Here is an 18,956-nt window from a genome sequence, read left to right as displayed (position 1 = left end):
AGCTTAATTGTTTCTCATCCTTGCCCGAAAATAAAGTTGTATAAAATATATAGTTTCCAGGGTTATTTGCTTTCCCTATTCCTTTTCGAAAAAGAGCATTTTCCACCCTCTGCCTGCACATACTATTTTGAAATATTTATAGGAGACATTTTAAATCATTTGAAACATTCATGAATTTAAGTCAATAACAACAACGCCGAGATTACCCTACAGGACTATTTTGGACAGAATGTGATGAGTCCTCGAAACAAGTACACCTAAAAGCAAGAGTCACCAATCTTGATTAGTGAGATATACGATGGCAATAATCAAATTATGGCACGGGTGGCCAAGTCGTATAAGGCGCCACAATTCGTTGTGTAATGTTGCATCCCTTGGGCACGCCAGAAACCTATGGTTGTGGGTTGGAGTCCCGGTTCGCCACAATTATATGTCTGGGTTTGTCAGCACCATATTCGTGCTAGTGGGTCTCACCAAAGTGGTAAACGTCTAAGACCTGCATCACTTCGGGCTTTCCTCCCACATCAAGCTGATACACTGTTATATAACTTCAAAGCGACGTTAAAAGCCAGTTCACTCACTCACTATAGATACAGTTTTGAAAATATACTCAATCAATTAGAGATGTTATGAAATGTAGGCACCAAAGCCTGGGTCTGCTGTAACATTATTCGAAATAAACCGTTACGGAAAGTTAACAACTGGAAGTCATTCCTCTAGCCACACTCTATTGCATACTCTATCCCCACTTATACATCGATCTAAACATGAAACAGTTGAAGCGGTTTTATTTGTCTAATATATTTTCTAGTATAGATGGGTAAATAAGTGGAAGGGAACTGCTTATTTGATCATCATTGAATGATACCAGATCATCGATTTACCCGAAGCTTACGTTTAAGTGTGTATCCAAATCCCCTTGTTTTGATTTTGCCAATACCAGCAGAAATTCCAATTCATATTAACAGAAACAAGAAAAAGACTGAGGGCACCAACCACTACTGGATCCAACACCTCACTTGTTACGATGATATGATATAAATGTTTTCTTTGCAGACAGGTTATATTACCGATATAATATATCAGTGGTCTTGTAACTGGCACAAGCCGCTTAGGGGAAAGTAAATGATTACGAATGCCGGGGAGCTAAACTTTATCCAAAACATGTAAATAAAAGTGACAAAAGCAAAGCCCGTTGTACTATTCCGATAATAAAATTATCATAATCATGTGCTTATGAGTCAATATCAAATAGTGAATATACCAGGTGTTCGCGAAAAGATGAAAGCATCCTTTCCCACCTGTGGCGCCCATCATGAATACATGCAAAGGCAAGTCAAGTGTTCTCCTGAACAAACACGGGAATATAAAAACAGGGTACATATTTGTATCCCTTACTGACATTGTATTGCTTATTGCACAATGGAGAATAATATTTGCAGCCAGAACCAGAATCTGATAACGTGGCAATTTGTTCAGGTGTAGACCCATCCTTATTCAATAGGAATTTAATTAGGATGGCACCAATTTTTGAAACTGATCGCAATATTCTTACCGAACATTTTAAGACATCATGCTTTGTGTTGCTACTCAGAAGAGAGCATGTACGATTTTGGCTTTCCCACCGAAAGTAATGGCAACCCTCTTGATAGGTGCACAGGCCGCAGCAGGAGAAGTAGTTCCACGTCTGCAGGGTTAGAAAAACGTTTTCAGGATCAAGAAAAGTATTTCTCGTTATGTCCAATGGCCTACAATTCTCCATGCTAGCCGCGTGAATATCAATCGCCAACCCTGTATCACAATCCGAGTATAGTAGGATTACAAGCCACAAACTGCTCTTGTTGATGACATCAGGCATTTTTGAAAGAACGTCTCTGAACAAACGTGCCCAACGAAACAAATGCGTCATTGCAGACCGCAAGCTTCTTCTTGACGGCATTGGACTTTAACTTGTCCACGTAAAGTCTCATGGGGTCCAAACTGCCTGAAGCCAGCAAGACATCCATTGTCACATACGTATAAGAATCAATAAGGGCTGTTGACTGTGTGATTGATTTCAGCGTCACGAACCTAAATAATCAGTCATTAATTAAATATTAATGACATCTTTCGACATTCATCTTTTCGACAAAGACATGTTTTTGTTTACGGGCACAGCTGTCCTGTGAGAAAAAAAACTTTGCTTTGCTTTTATGTGTCCGTATTTCATTTTCATGGATCGATTCTCAAGGGACTGTCTTACCCGGACTCAATTATTTACAATCAAATACAGTAAACTACGGTTATAACGAAGTCAAAGGGACCACTAATTCAGTTTGTTGTAACCGCAGTTCGTTATAAGCATATATACAGCACATAAACAGCAAATAGCCGGGACCAAAAAATAAGTTCGTTATATCCGTCAGTTCGTTATAGGCGCTAGGTTAATTGATCCAAATGTTATTTTGAAAAGAGATGTAATCTGTGAAAATTCAGTTGTGCAAGATGTTTATTTACGTGTTAGTCTGTAAATATTGTTTCATATGTTGAAATATTTCAATAATACATCACATCTATTGTCACACGGTGATGACGTTTTCTGCCTTCGCAGAGAGCAAACCGGAATAGTATATCAATGTGCCTCAAACAAAGGATGCTCAAACAATTTTATTGAAAAAATAAATAACAAACTGTACTTTATCAAAAATATATATACACACACACAAGACTCGTTCATACATTGAAAAACATTCACTTCACTTCAATTTCACAAGGGGTCATGCATACTAGAAGGCCCAAGCACTGAAACAGCAGTGTGGAACCAGATGGCCTTCTTCACAATGTCAATGAGGAGATCGTTCATTTCTTGATGGGTGCATGGAGATCACGATGAGTACTCATCAGTAAGTGTGTCTATTGAAATCTCTTGAACTATCATGACATAAATCGATGGAGGGGCAAGAGAGTAAATGACGCTTCACAATTTACCCACTATGCTACCCTCTGCCCGTGTTGACTAAATTAAAGATTTCAAGAACACAACGTACATCAAGTATGAAATAACACGATGAGGCGGATCCATGATTCTATATGGTGTTCCACGAATAAGTTATTCTATAAGAATAATAATGAATCTCCGTTTGTTTGTATGGATTCGACCGTCCATGGTCTCTCGGAAACACGATCTTGAATATGAAAAACTATGGATGAATATATTCTTATTTCTTGAAGTGAGAACGATGTGGTCGCTTTCTCCTGTGTCTTCGCCTCTGTTTCATGCTTTTCCTTGACTTGGAGTTAAAATCAGTGTTTGATTTTCTAACGTTACGCCTGGATCCACTTATCTGTTTTTCTAGCGACCGTAACATAGGTGTCTGTTTACGTGATCTCCGCAATCCACGCCTTCTTTTGAGATTCTTTGAAACATTTAAAGTCAGATCCTTTTCTGATTCACGTCTGTCACTTTCTTTTTCTTTATCGTCTTCGTCTTTGTTCTCTTTCTTTGTGCCATCGTCGTCTTGGTCAGCGTCCTCAGATTCAACATCATCGCCATTGCTTTCATCAAGTTCTTCAACCCTCACTACCTTAACCTTTCGGGTAACAGCTTCCGGTATGAAAGATGATGAAGGTGACGTCAGTTCCGGAGCACGTGTTGAATATGATTTGATGGATGGAAGGATGGATGTTGCTTTTGGGTTGGAAGTCGATTTTCTGTATGTGGTAGGGGTGGATCCAGTTGGTTGGTTGGGTCCTTTCGATTTCTCTCTCAAGGGAGGATCTTGACCTGGCGGTGTGGATTTACCCGCCTCTGTTCCTAGGCTCAGTAGTAATCTCGTCGGTGTCGCTTGCGCAACCTGCGCAATCGGATGGCCGCGATACGAAATGTGCGTCGGGGCTGCTTGTGTTGAGGATCTGTAATTGAACCGTACTATATTAAATCTTGAACTTTTGGGAAATCGTAACGTGGAACACACCTGATAAAGAGTCTTACAAGAAATATTATTGTTATACTTGATGAAATCAAATATTTATTCAGCCTTAGAATTTCACTGTCTGCAAAGATTATTAGAATTATTTCCTTGTTCCTGTTAACTGTTCAGTGTCAGTGTTATTTATGTCATTTAATAAAATTGATAGCCTTATAATAGTACATTATAACTGTTTTCATTAAAATGTTAAATGTTAAATTATTTGGATTTGTAACTATTGAAGTAACTGTTCATCTCAAAGTCTAACGCATAATAATATATTCATAGAAGCATAGTAGGTTACAGATGGTAGTTGGTGATAGCAGATACAAAAATGACAATATATATGTATTGAAATGGAGCGTCAACATATCGTTCTTTACTTGTGTAACTTGACTTGTGTCAGTCTTTCTCATTTGCGTTAGCAATACTCAATGAGAATTTCCTAACTGAGATTTTATTCTCTCCTGTAAATCAACTGTTATTTATTTTATAAATACTGATAGAAAGTTGAATTACACAAAGAATGTGTAATTTCCATATTTAATCCCAGTAGATGCCGCATGCAAAATATGTTAGTATAAGCAAATGTTAGTTAGAGATAGTGAGAGAGTAAGGTTTTACGCCTCTTTAGCAATATTCCAGCAATATCACGACAGGGGACACCAGAAATGGGCTTCACACGTTGTTCCCATGTGAGTTATCGAACTGAACGCTTTACCCACTAGGCTACACCATCCCCGCAGTTAGAGATAGAACGAAAAGGGTAATATCAATATATGACAATATATCCTTCAATGAGCCTTTTGTTGTTAGATTCTATTATGGGAAGGTATATACATGATATATTTCAAAATCCATTCGCCATCGTTATGAAGGGAGTAAATGTGCTGACATCAAATCTCATAGCATTATCAAAATATGTATTCGTTACCATGTTAATATACCGCAGAGTAAGTATAGGAAAACAGGGCAGAGTTTCTGAATAAAAAAACTAGATCGAATCCAGAACAGACAAACCATCATCTGAATGTGAGGGCATCTCCCCGGGTACGAGCATTCGAGGAGAGCTAGATAGAATCTGAGAGTTTCCCGGATGTCCACACTTAAATGTGGCACCAAAATTTCAACAGCTTTTGTCGAAGACCAATTCCAATTTAGTTTCTTCATAGGACAAACATAAAAGTGACTTTGGCATGTACAAAATAACTATTTAGGTATTAGGTATGAAGGTTTAGGCGATCTATATTTAAGCAATGATAAAAATAAACTAACAATGATGAATATACTCGCAAGCAAATTTACGACTGTTTTCATACCTAGAATGTGTTGCATTTCTTGGTTACTCTGGTTATCAGTGACCATTGGTTGAATGATAATCCTGTCGGGTGTGCTGTCGGGTGTGCTGTCGGGTGTGACCATGGTGTAACGAGTGAATGAGGGACTGACCTTGGTTTCATGATTAAAGGTTGGGATCATGTTGGTTTCAATAGTTTTATATACATCTACGTCAATATCGGAGACATTATCTCTTACAATGTTTTTCTGTCGATCTGGGGGTTTCTGTTTTGCGGGCATTTTGGAAATATTGGTAGAAATTAAAATGGGTGAAATTGTTAATACGTTATTGTTTAGGTGCGGCATTTCTTTCATTTTGTATTTTTTCACTTGCTGAATTAGATCCTGCATGGTATGGAACAATTTACTTTCAATATTTCTCGAGTGTCTAATATTGGTTGAATGGGTAACATGGTTTGAAGGAATGCGAATATCAAAATAGAATGTTTTAGAAATTGTGACATCATGGTTTTTGCGTCTGAAATAAGAGAGTATTGTGATTCAGCTATTTCAGTTCAGAACAACATAATACCTTCGATTATATCGAAGTTAATCAAAAAAATATATTCTAATAGTGGCTTTTGGGGTTACTTTCTACTCTTGATTAATTTCGAGATTCTTCGTACATTCTTTTGAACTAACGTTATCAAAAGTCCACTATTTTACCTTTCTATTTTCCGTAAATTTGTAGTCACGCAATAAAAAAAAATCCGTTCATGTTGTTCATCCTCTTTTTTACTTTAGGTCTTTAGGTTTGTATTTTAATCATAATCCAAATTTTAAACGCAATTGAAGTTCGTTAAAATACTTACATGCCAGCCTCGTCGACACAACATTCCATGAACTTGTTCATACACATGTTCTTCCCAGTCTTCAGGCTCCTCCGGTATATCTTCCACTGATGACGGCAGTGGTTATAAAGTCCTGTCTCAACTTCGAAGACTTCGCCAGCATCTTTTCCATGTCTACAACAGGTGAGCTTCAGATCCAGCTTCCGCTTCCGTTTTCTTAAGGCTGAAATTATGAACATAATCATAAACATCACCAAAATTCAATATTGAACTGTAATGTTGAGTTCCTGAAAGTAAATCTGTCTCATTCCCTACACTACGTCATAGACATTGAGAGAAATGACACTATCGGGCAAGTTATTTTATACTTTTAGGCCTGTCTTAGCTTTATCACAAGAAAATCGAGTGCGCACCATGATGCGCAAGATCGCTTCGAAAACGGTGTTGTCTTGGAACGCGTAGGTCTGCTATATTAGAACATTCCAAAATGAGGTCACACGTACTTCTAAATGCAATAAATATTACAGAAGTTCAAGATTAAAATACTCATAGTATTGACTAGTTCAAAAATGCAGTTCGGAACACATATTTGTTTCAAATAGAAGTTGTCAAATAACGCTTCAAAATTTTAATTTCATTGCAACATGTCCTATTTGCACTCCTTGGACTCAAATAAGTCAAGTAAAGAGAAATAAATGCTGAACAAATTTATGCCTCCAACAAATAACAAGAGTAGATTTATATTGAAGTTGTACTTATGTAATAGTTTGTTTGACATATCTTCCCAAAAGTAATACATATTACGAATGACTACATATCTCTACCCAGAACTTCATCCTGGCTAAACTAGGTTACTCGTCATTGTCCATTGCTGCTAAAATAGTTGTTCACGACGACAGTGTTATTTACAAACTGTATGAACCAAGAGGACAAGCTCGGTCTTCATTTATGTTCAACATTTCAACCCGGGGAAGTATTGTTGTAAAACGTGCCTACTGTCACACCCATTGCCAACAGAAAACACCCTGAAGTATGGCGATCACTGCCGTTAACTGTTGGCTGCAGACGACGATATGAGAGAGACTGCTCACATTTGCGATCGATGATTATGTGGCCCTGAGTAAGTGTGTGTGTTACTTAACTGGATGTGTTCTAATATAGATATTATCATATTTGATAAGCTGTCGTTCTTATATCGAACGTATACAATAATCTTAAGGTTTTGACTTCCACTGTTGTATGCATCGATGCGTAGGCTGTCGAAAGATCGATGTTTTCATATGCATTTTTTGTATGAAAAGGCTTCATTTAAACGAGGCATCAGGAGGTAAAAGGATACCTCTTTTTAACCAATATAAAATCAAGCATTTTTCAATATCATGGAAGAATGATCAATTGACCGGGGTAATAGCGACATGAACATTCACTTGGTAGCCTAGTGGTTAAAGCGTCAGCTCGTTACGCCGAACACCCGGGTTCGATTCCCGACATGGGTACAATGCTTGAAGCCCATATCTGGTATCCCCAGCCTTGATATTGCTGGAATATTGCTAAAAGTGGCGTAAAACCAAACTCACTCCCTCACACATTTGGTGAATGGAATCTGGTGCATTATAAATGTACCTGGAAGGTGAGTTTCGACAAAGAAAACACCATTACGTTTCTAATGTGGGTCAAAGACATATATCACATTAATTACCATCTAGCTCCGCGTCCACCGCAGATATCGCAGCAACCGGCGTTTTAACGTCGATAGCTTGCCGACGTGGAACGTCGCTCAAAACGCTGCTGTATGTGGATGACTCCGCCTGGTCAGACTTCCTGGTGGTGTGTGTCTTTGAAGTACCTTTGTCACGTGCCTCAGATGTTGTTGTAGCCATTGTCGTAGACGATGACGGTCCAGTAGACATGGTGTAGGTGACAGTTTCACGCCCTCTAATTACAACGTCTTGTGTAGCATCATCAACAAAGTAGTCAGTGTTGTGTTGCTGTGCGAAGAATATATATTCATGAGGATGTTCTCAGGCTAATAAATGAAATTCCATCGAGATATTATGTTTGTCAAGATTATTTAATTTCAGATAAACGCCAGAACATAATAAACTTAAATGAGATAATTTGTTACGTGCATGTACACTGAATAGATTTTAGAAATGTAATCTCTGTGTAAATTTCCTTTACTCCTTACACCGACTGCCTTTTACCGTCTTGCTGCACGATCTCTAGATGTATTGTCTCAATACATTAATCAAAATAAACACCGACAGCCTCACGATACAAAATCGTTCATGAGGTATGTATAATTACCATTTCTACTTCTCGTATTTCTGAAGGATAGTCCCCGATGTCGTTGACGGGATCCATCTCGTCAAAAGAATAATCCACGGAGTTTTTTCCCCTCACCGTCTTGAAAATCGAATTGTGGGCAAAGCACTGATAACGTGGTTCGCCTGTGGACGTGAATACGATAGTGAGTATTTTCATGTACAGTATGGATATTGGACTCAGCAATATTATTGCTATATGACGACGGTCTGTAAGTTATCGAGTCTGAACCAGACAATCCAGTGATTGACATCATGAGCATCGATCCACGCAATGGGATACGATGACATGCATTCACCAAGTCAGCGAGCCTGACCACCCGAAACCGTTAGCCGCCTCTTACGACAAGCATAGTCGCCTTTTACGACAAGCATGGATTGCTGAGGCCTATTCTAACCCGGACCCTTCATGGGTCGTATAAATTTATAAGCGAAAGGACACACCAGGATTTAGGGGTCTCGGAATTATCTTTGCGAACAAGTTACTGTTTCGACATTTCGTCAACACATTAAATCTTTAAACCAGAGTATTGGGTTTATGAAGTCACTGATAATATAGTTGTGTCTAACCCACACAAATATCATTGAAAAGACATTGTACTAATATCAAAATCCGATATTTTCCTACGTGGGACCAGAGGCTATTAAAGAACTTCATCCGCAACATACCAAGTCTCCAGCAACATCTCTCCTCTTTTTCCCTCATGAAAACATCCCGTCTGGCGGTAAAGGGGACGTCTGGGTGTCCCGTTCTACAGTACCGGTCGATACGACGACGTCGCATGTCGTCAAAGCACCGCGTCTTCTTGGTCGTGCTCTGAAAGAAAAAAACATTGATAGATGTTGAACTGAGACAATGCGGTGTTCAAGACTTTTGTCCGTGTTTGGTCTGATGATGGCTGACTTGCATAGCAGCATGTCACGTTGACATTATTCGAATATGCGAAATATATGTCTGTTATTGCATAAATGGAATATTTGTCTTATCTAGGATTTTTCTCTGATCAAATTTACAATATTGTCCCGGTCTCAATCTATTGTGAAATCGCTGTTTTCGTTTGATCGTCAATCTTCTTACCACGATCTTGCAACATTCATGGATATCCAGTTTGCGCTGGTCAAGAGCCAGTTCAGTCCGCATTAGGCTAGTTAGGTTGAGTCTCGTTATCTGCCTTCTCCTAAGGAAAACCTCCCTGGCCAACAACTCAGCGCCGTTGAAATGGAGCGAGATCTGACACAATAAATCCATCCTCTCTGGACGACTTAACTGTAAAGAATAATGACATTTTTTGCATGGTTGTTTTCTCTCTGGATATTTAAGATAATTACTACATGTCGTAATCCTCAGGTGATGAAATGTACTGATGAAATATACCGACACAACAGAAATATTTTATTTGAGAGAAATGGAATGCAAGGTAGTCCGCCGAACGTACATCCATAAGTGTGTCCAAAGAATTAAGAGACATTCATCTCAGCCATTCGCAGTTGGACAAATTCGTATATTTAATATAATTGTGTGACAAAACCACATGTGCATAAACAAGTCAATAATATGGCAATGATGGAAATATTCCTCAAGATCACGGACATGTACTGGATAGTCTACTAGTTGAAGCATCAGATCGTTACACCGAGTATAGCCGCCTACTCGTTGAAGCATCAGATCGTTACACCGAGTATAGCCAACTAGTTGAAGAAACAGATCGTTACACCGAGTATAGCCTACTAGTTGAAGCATCAGATCGTTACACCGAGTATAGCCTACTAGTTGAAGCATCAGATCGTTACTCCGAGTATAGCCAACTAGTTGAAGAAACAGATCGTTACATCGAGTATAGCCTACTAGTTGAAGCATCAGATCGTTACACCGAGTATAGCCGCCTACTCGTTGAAGCATCAGATCGTTACACAGAGTATAGCCAACTAGTTGAAGAAACAGATCGTTACACCGAGTATAGCCAACTAGTTAAAGAAACAGATCGTTACACCGAGTATAGCCTACTAGTTGAAGCAACAGATCGTTACAATGTGTATAGCCTACTTGTTGAAGCATCAGATCGTTACACCGAGTATAGCCTACTAGTTGAGGCAACAGATCGTTACACCGATGGTTTATGGTTTTCGGAGCTTTTTGCAGTATGCCAGCAATATCACAGCGGGGGACAGTAGAAATGTGCTTCAAACATTGTACTCATGTGGGGAATCGAACCCGGGTCTTCAGCATCACGAACGAACACTTTAACCACTAGGCTGCCCCACGGCCCCTATGGGTAAAGAAGCTCCCCTTATCGTAGTGCAATGGTGGCTTTGTGTAAGGCTCCTATGCATTAGCAAGGCTCCTCTGACAAAGAAGTAAACTCACCTTTTTCTTCTGTGGCGGTTTCTGTGTTGTACTGGCTGTAGTTGTGGTCGTGGTGGGTTGCTCTGTCTTAACTGACCGTGTATATTTGGTTCTGAACACTGAAGCACAAACACAAATCATTTGCTTCATAATGGACAGTATCATAACCATCGACAAATTAAATAAGTTTTAAATAACCCTATCTGTACTTGAGGAGGAACAAGGTTAACTTGATTCTCATAATGCGAAACCCGTTATACTCCAATATGGTGTCAAGATGGCATTTTTATGAGTGCTGAAAACGGCTAAAACGGACTACAAGGACATATAGAAGTTACACTAACCTCACTGCATACTTCGCCAATTTGCAATAATCAGTCATGGTTCTAAGACATGTACGTCCATGCTGAAGTATAGGAGTTATATAGTCATGTTGTTAAGGTCGATGACCTACCATGTAGATTCTGTCTTGGGCAAAGTCGCTTTGAGAGGAAGCCAGAAGGTGTCTGATCCATATAGTATGTCGTTCCATTGCTTATAACTGTAGCACTAAAAACAAAATATGAAACATCTTAAAAATCTTCTTGGTTCTTGAAAGTCCACCCCTTAAAAAACTTGTTTCACTTATTAACATAAACTAAACAACCTGAAAGTACGTTCACTTTCGCATTCGGACACTTATTAAACAAAGTTATTTTCATGTTCATTTTTAGTCGTTTATATTTTGATTATTTTACTGAAAGAACATGCAGGCTTGGATTCAGAAGTATGTGTGTTTTGTTATCATCGATTGAAATTGATTGAAAACTGAGTGGGTACATTGCGAGTACAAACCACCTGATCAGTGTCAAGTGAATATTTGACAAAAAAATGACGTGAATTGTTACTTAAATTGGACTTTGAAATACATATAAAAGAACCATGTTTTATGGGTGTCATCATGTTTATCGTATATAGACAAGCAATGTCTCAGAGAATTCCCTAACTCATTTACCAATCGCGCAAAAAGGTGAACATACTCAGAGAGTGTGTCTATCCACACTAACGTGCGAGAGTGAGCATGTCAGCTTAATGTTTTGAGGAAAGCCCGAAGTGATGCAGGTCGCAGACCTTTACAACTTTGGTAAAATCCACGAGCACGGGTATGCTGACAAACCAAGAAACATAATCGGAGCGAACAGGGATTCGAACCCACAGTCATAGGTTTCTATCGTGCCCAAGGGACGCAATTCTGCAAAAGCGAATTGCGGTGCCTTTGACGCGCAAAAATGTAACCGGGAAATTTTTATCCGCACAATGAAGAAATTGACATTCACAAAATCTTCTCCTTTGAACTAATGCGATTACATATGATGATATTCTTAAGAGAATGCAGTTATTATCTTACTTTATAAGAACACAGCCACATTCCGGCGCCCGCCACATAACGGGAGGTAGTTCAGTCATAGGTTTTTTCTTGTTCGTGAGCAGAACTTCTTGGCAGTCTTTGAATTGGTACAGGTGGGGGGTATCGAACTTAAAGTGACCAGTTCCACACCCACGTGAAGGGTCCTCCTCCTGGAGGGTCAAGACGGCCTCGCTGAATGGAAAGTCGGTGTCCAGAGTCGTGATGCCCACTGAATCAAAAAGAAAAGCTATACATAGCTGTATGTTTGAATCTCTAAAAATTTAGTGTAGCATATCAAAGTTATATTATGATAAATACGAACCATAACTTCGCTATGCCATTGCTTTTATCAGTAGTTTTGCACAAGATTTCTCTCAGATGAGCGTAACATGACGGACGGCTATGGGGAGAGTCACGTCATTCGAATTTGACACAAAACGAGCTATGGTAGGTCCATGTCGGTAGTTATGTCACGGAATGTTCACTTCAGGAGGCAAAAAAACATGTTCTTGTTATGCCTTGATAAGGCTTCCATTAGACAGCCATTACAGAAGGCGGGTAGTGGACAGTGTGAGTAACATTTCAGGACGTTAAACCTCAAAACCATATACAAGGACACTCATACTGTGCAACCATTTTGACCTTCTGATACACATTGGAATTCGATTTACAACAATTGACATTAGTTCTGTACCGAAATTCCAACGCGAATCCTTCTTTGGAAGTTTATAGAATGTATACTTGTGCGTTTGTATACCACATTGCACTCTTTCAACATATATAATGTATACTTGTGGGTGTGTATGCTGCACGCTATTCTTTCAACATGTATAATGTATACTTGTGGGTGTGAATGCTTAGCTTACATTTGTAGTAATGGTTTGGCTTGTATCCGAAACGGGCTCGGCCAACGTTCAACCAGAACAGGGCATGTCCATCACTGACGTCATTAACACCCAAGGTCAGACCTGTCGGTATCACGCCCCCCGGGCAGTCAAGGGCGTACGCTGCAATGTAATGAGGCATTTACACACGTGGGATATAAAGACAAGTGAAGTGAATAAAAGGACTGTTGTGATGCGATATCAAACATCGACAGGATGTAACGATCAAAACTGTTTCATGAATTCTGAGGTATTTCAACACTTTCATCTGGATATTCTTAAACATCACGGCATCTAAATTGGACGTAAGAAAGAATAACCTGCGTAAACTTAATGTAACTGAATATTGCTCGCACTAAAGATTGAATATCACGAATCAATTAAGCAGTAATAACACACTTTATGTCACGTGTATATACTCCCACAATGGGCAACCTTCCTACCAGGTTTTTTATTAATAAAACTAAACTAACCCGATGACTGTTCAATGTATATTTAGAGCGACAATATGACGAAAACTTTGCTCCACGTTTATTGAATAAAACACAAATTTAAAGTTTCCACCTCTTTCAATACGAAAATCCTCAGCCAAAAATGGTATCGATAAATTCATTAACTATAGCTAACTTCTGATCACGTGCACGATCGTCATGTGACCGCTAAATTGTGTCCGTGCCATGTATATCAATTATTAGATAACTGTGATAGATATAAATGTGATAACAAGACTAGTAAACACAGCAATACCACTTGAGTCTAGATAACCACGTTTGGGAACCTGGATTGATACAGCTTACACTCGTGGACAGTTCGCTTAGATCCTACAGGAAGATATCACGTATGAGTTGCCATTTTATTTCGTTGCTGTAAAAACACTTTTAATTTTCTTATTAATATTTTCGAGTTTGAGAAACACCGAAGAAAAATTAAAATCATAATACAAGCTTATAAACAAAATTAAAAGAACATTATCTTACAAGACCAATTGTTTCAAAGCAAAACGAAATTAGATGAATACTCGTTCTGTAATAAGAATTGAGAAATATCAATGTTTTAAATAATATAATACAGTGGAGACAGTGTTCGGTGTTCAGTGGTTCATTATAAGAAATATTTCAAAACCAAAAAAGGCCATTTGAACAGATTATGAACATAGTATAAACAGACCTTCAATAACATAAACGTCTAGTTCCCAAACAATAGATTGTTAAGCTAATTGTAGGATCGGATTGAGTATAATGTGTTTGAATGTAGTATCCGTGTTAAACTGCGGCATGGTAGCTCATTTGGCTAGCACTATGAAAGTCAGGACCAGTACAAGTTATCACAAACACGTGTGCATACATGTCGTTAAACCCCATTTCACCTCATGAACACGTTTCTTGTTGTTGAGTTTTAGATATGCGAATGCATTTATTGCACCACAAGCTTCCTGGTGTCTGGCCCGTTCGCTTGATTGTTGAGCTAGTCGCTTTCAGTTGATATGCCAGCTTCTGTTAAAACACTGGAACATTGTTTGTCCAGTAAGATCGTCACATTCGCATATAGGCTGCAGTTGGTCATGTCCTAGAGATTGTGGTTTTATACTGCATACTACATAATCTGCCAGGCCTCTAATTTGTTTCTGACAATTTGACCCATCGTGACCGCATCCGACCCTAACCCACTACCTGTGTCAGTACGATGATACAGTTAAATGGACAATGGATAATGAGTGCAATATATGCGAAAGTTCCCATCTAATAGGAAAGCTATCTGCGTGTTTGTAATGATGATTATACATCTATTTTAGTTCATACAAAGCAAAGCATACAACAGACATCTTACACCATCCATAAAACTACATGCAATCTTGCATGATGTCGCGACGAATAAATAATAATCTACAATAATACCATCAGGTGCAGAGCAGACACACTACGTACCCCACATGCTAAATAGTCAAATATTTAAGAAACCCTTACCTTCCCAGGTGGCCAGCAGCCCAATGATGAACAATGCTTCAAGGAACAAAGACTGGCGCATAGCAATGCAGGCAGATACACTTTAAAAATAACTGTTCTTAAAAGAAAAGTTTCTCCTTAAAGGGAAACTTTGTCAATTCGCTAAAATGCTAAGAAGGCACCTCACTCTGGCGGCAATGTCATGGATACTGATGTAACTACAGTCAGGGTAAGGGTTTATAAGTGAATGAAATAATACCATGAGTGAGCTGGCTGACCAAACACATGTGAACGGAGGTCCATTATCAGTCTCAACCACGAGTGATGCGTTTATACCTCGAATTGTAAACCGAGTCGCTGATTGGTCACTCAGCTCGGTAGACGGTCGTGAAAATCTTGTGTTACACACGTGGTGACACGGGCTTCGGGGGTAAGGGGTTGGGGGAGCACGCGTGAAATTATATCCAGCATAACCCGCCTGAGAATACACGGTCGGTTCAACATGGTATATCCACGAATAACGGCGAGTTCGTGCTATGAAAAAAATGCGAAATTACGGAGTAACTATACCTTGTACTATGCATGTATAAATAATTGAAAAGAAATTGTACAAAATATATCATAATTGCAAAATGAAATTGTATCAGTGTAATACTTTTTTATTGATGTATTATGCATGGAACATTTGACATCTGCATGTGTAACTGATATCACAATCCATTTGTTCAACAATGACCCATAGAAAAAAAGTAATAAGAAACACATAGGAAATATAACGCTTTAAAATTATCAAAATCCTTCATTACAATTATTCAGAAATATCTGAAACCTTTCTCCTTCAACCCTCATATACAGAATTACTACTTTTTAAGGATCCGAACGAAGTATATCCCAATTTCGGTGAATATCATTCCAGCGATGTTGAGACCCGAGTGTGTGTTTATAGTTCTGCGACGATCAATCGTGACACAATAGTTAAATCACGACACCAAATCCAATATAGACCAATGGAAGTAGTTACCAGAGTATTAACCGTTGTGAGACATGGATATTCTGTTGACTTAGAAATATTCAATTCGAGCTAGAGTACTCGAACCCGGTTGAGTCTGTCGTGAACAGTCAGTAAATTTAATAAACGAAGATTTTTACGTTTGTCTTATCAATAGGCATTCAATGCTCATACCAAATATCCTTTTAATACTACTTGTACAAGACGTCATCTGAAGTTGGTATACAATAGCCAGTTTGGCTATGAGATGATAACACGGCTACCACAATATGGTTTATCATAAAACAAAACGAAATTCGCTTTGTAGATAACTGATGTGTATCAGTGTGTGAATATTAGGTGATACGAAGTCCATCTGAAGCACATGTGACGCACGCCTGTAAGCAGCAAATGCGTTGCGACAATGCAGAAATGAAACATGGGAGTTATAATGAATAACACTGGTGTGATACGCTCTCCTTGTGCTACACCAGTGTTGAAGGCATGTCGCGCGTGTTGTTGGCACGGGGGTGCAGGCTGTAGCATACACCACTGCTCGCACACAAGTGACTTCCGTGCACATCATTCTGAAGTATGTAAATGTGTTTATACACAGCTGCAGTCAGCTATATCAAAGCTGTCAGTAAATAATGGAGTACGGACCAGGCAAACCACTAACTTTAATCATGTGCAACGATCCTCACAATAGGAGTAAGACTGTCTGTGTTTCCCGCCTCCCGCCCGAACTGAATTTTCCTTCCGAAGTGAAATAATAAAAAAAGTTTTCCTGTCACAATTGTCCCTGCCTCTGTGGAAATGTATGCCCCGATGTGATAACGAAAATACTCCTACAGTTGCATATTAAAAAAAGCCAGGTCAGCTTGATCTTTCCTCAGCTATATTTATTAAAACTTCGTTTCCAAAGCAAAGCGGCTCGATGTTCATCATAGATTGATTTAAGAGCTGTAACCAAGTGTTTTAAGCTTTAACATTTCATAAAATAGGTTATACAATTAGTGATTGGTCGATTTATTTTTTTACTTTTGTTTGTATGTTTTGCCCGACCGCTGTCTTGCTCGTTGAGGTTCGAGATGAGAAACACATAAATAAAATATGGTTGGCCTGAGGTGACATGCGATGTGTTAATTCCCCTGATTTCAAGTCGTAGGACAGGAGATGCTAACCCTTTTAGCGAACACCTGGTGTCATCACTGATTTTCAGTGATCTATTCAAATACAGTTCACTGCTTTTTGCCTTTTACACCCAATAGAACCTATTTCTTCGAATAATTGAAACTGGTTATTTATTCTCTGGCGTTAACGTTTTACGTTTACAAGCAAGCGGTGATGGATATCTGTTCTACCCCGGCACCCCTACGGGGATAGCCTTCTACATGTAAGAGAACTCGTACCGCAATAACTATCACAATATGACCAGAAATTGATGAAGAAAGGAATGCCAAATAATAGTTCGCAGCAGCATCTGAAGATGAAGATTCTTGTTCCTTAATTCTAACTTATATCCGACACATTTGTATAAAGTTATAGAAAATAATTTACGAGTGACGAGGAATGACGGATTATCTGTGAGGGACTTTCAAAATTAATTTTACGAAGGACAGATAATTCGTCATTCCTCGTCGCGAGTAGTTTATTTATTTTACCTGTCTGCACTCAAAACTAAGATTCCGCGAAGGAGAAATAGTTCGTTTGAGCGGCATTAATTCTTCGACAATTCAAGCAATGTCATAACTTTTGGAGATAAATATAAATTTTGATTCGGGTATAATACTACAACAATGACGTGGCATTGTTGTCAAAACAAAATCCAAACACTTGTCGACAGTGGTCCGTCAGTGGCATAAAGTCACTGGCTCTCATGACTACAGAGAGAATACCAAAACTCTTGTCGGTCTGAACATTCTCAACAACAACAAACTGTGTAAACTGATTCCACAACAAATAAACTTTATTTGACAGACTCTTTCAAGTGAACATATGTCATGCATTTTGAAACAACAGTCAGTGTTACTGTCCCCATTCTCACCCGCTGTCACAGAGTTCGTTTTATACCGCGACTATGCTGGAATGTCTTACGTTCTAAGTTGTAGCAGTACCACGAGGGGAATGTGGAGTTTTATGAGTCCCTCTACAGCGAATTGATCTTACCAAAATGATTTGATATGACATTGTAACAAACTACAAACAAATTCAAAATTGATAGAAAACAGCTGTTCGGTTGAGCTGAGGTTAACTTGCGCTATGTCACGTGACTTCCATTGACTCGGAAAAAATGTGCGGTCTTTTGCTTTGAAGCATGATATAAGGGACTTATTTTGCCTCTCAGATGTCCACGTGCAGCCTGACTTGCTCGTGGCGGGGTTTAAGAGATTTATTCTCCCACTGAGAAATGTATTCCCCTCGAAGGCGGAATACATCCTATCTTATCAAGATCACGTGGACCAATCATATCTCATCATTCTGATATGGAGGTATGATAATTAGTATTAAACGAGCCAAACGCTAAAACCGTTCAATGGCTATATCATGTTCACTCGTCTTCCAACAAAATTTTCCGTCATTCTTCACAAGATCGTTCACTTTCATCGGGGATAAAATTGTTGAAATTGTTGTTTACGTATAGGGATAGAAAACGATTTAGTCAATCAAAATTACTGTACTTACAAATCGTAATTAGTTTTAATGTTTTGTGTAGTCCATTATCGTTAACAACTTTGTGAACGATATTTTCTTGGAATTAATAAAGACTGTATTTTTGCGCCTTATGTTCTAGATTTTAAGTCTTATATAGGAGAAACTTGTTTGTGGAAAAAGATGAATGAACATGATGAATGTGAAAAAGTAGTTCCGACAATACGTCATTAACCAATGAAGTTACAGGATTTCTAAAACAGCCAATCAGAATTACTTGAGCGATTGCTGTACCCTCCCTAGGGAGGTTACAAGAACAATACTCTAGCTTCCCATGTGAGTAATAAGTATCCTTCTA

The 18,956-nt window shown here is 38.8% G+C and overlaps 1 protein-coding gene across 1 annotated transcript; it reads right to left on the bottom strand.

Moving 5' to 3' along the window:
* Positions 1–3,799: 3,799 nt before the first annotated feature.
* On the bottom strand, positions 3,800–15,096 carry LOC139475850 (uncharacterized). Its single transcript, XM_071259054.1, has 12 exons — positions 14,980–15,096; positions 12,998–13,138; positions 12,132–12,360; positions 11,199–11,293; positions 10,766–10,863; positions 9,479–9,667; positions 9,070–9,217; positions 8,384–8,526; positions 7,776–8,064; positions 6,098–6,299; positions 5,267–5,763; positions 3,800–3,891 (listed from the first exon to the last, which is right to left on the bottom strand). The coding sequence occupies exons 1-12, from the start codon at positions 15,038–15,040 to the stop codon at positions 3,800–3,802; spliced, it is 2,184 nt and encodes a 727-aa protein (XP_071115155.1). The 5' UTR covers positions 15,041–15,096.
* Between the last annotated feature and the right edge of the window lie 3,860 nt (positions 15,097–18,956).

This window comes from Haliotis cracherodii, unplaced genomic scaffold, assembly GCF_022045235.1.
Source record: "Haliotis cracherodii isolate W230 unplaced genomic scaffold, xgHalCrac1.p SCAF_3, whole genome shotgun sequence".
NCBI classification, from domain to species: Eukaryota; Metazoa; Mollusca; class Gastropoda; order Lepetellida; family Haliotidae; genus Haliotis; species Haliotis cracherodii.
This window is presented reverse-complemented; position numbering and strand designations above follow the sequence as displayed.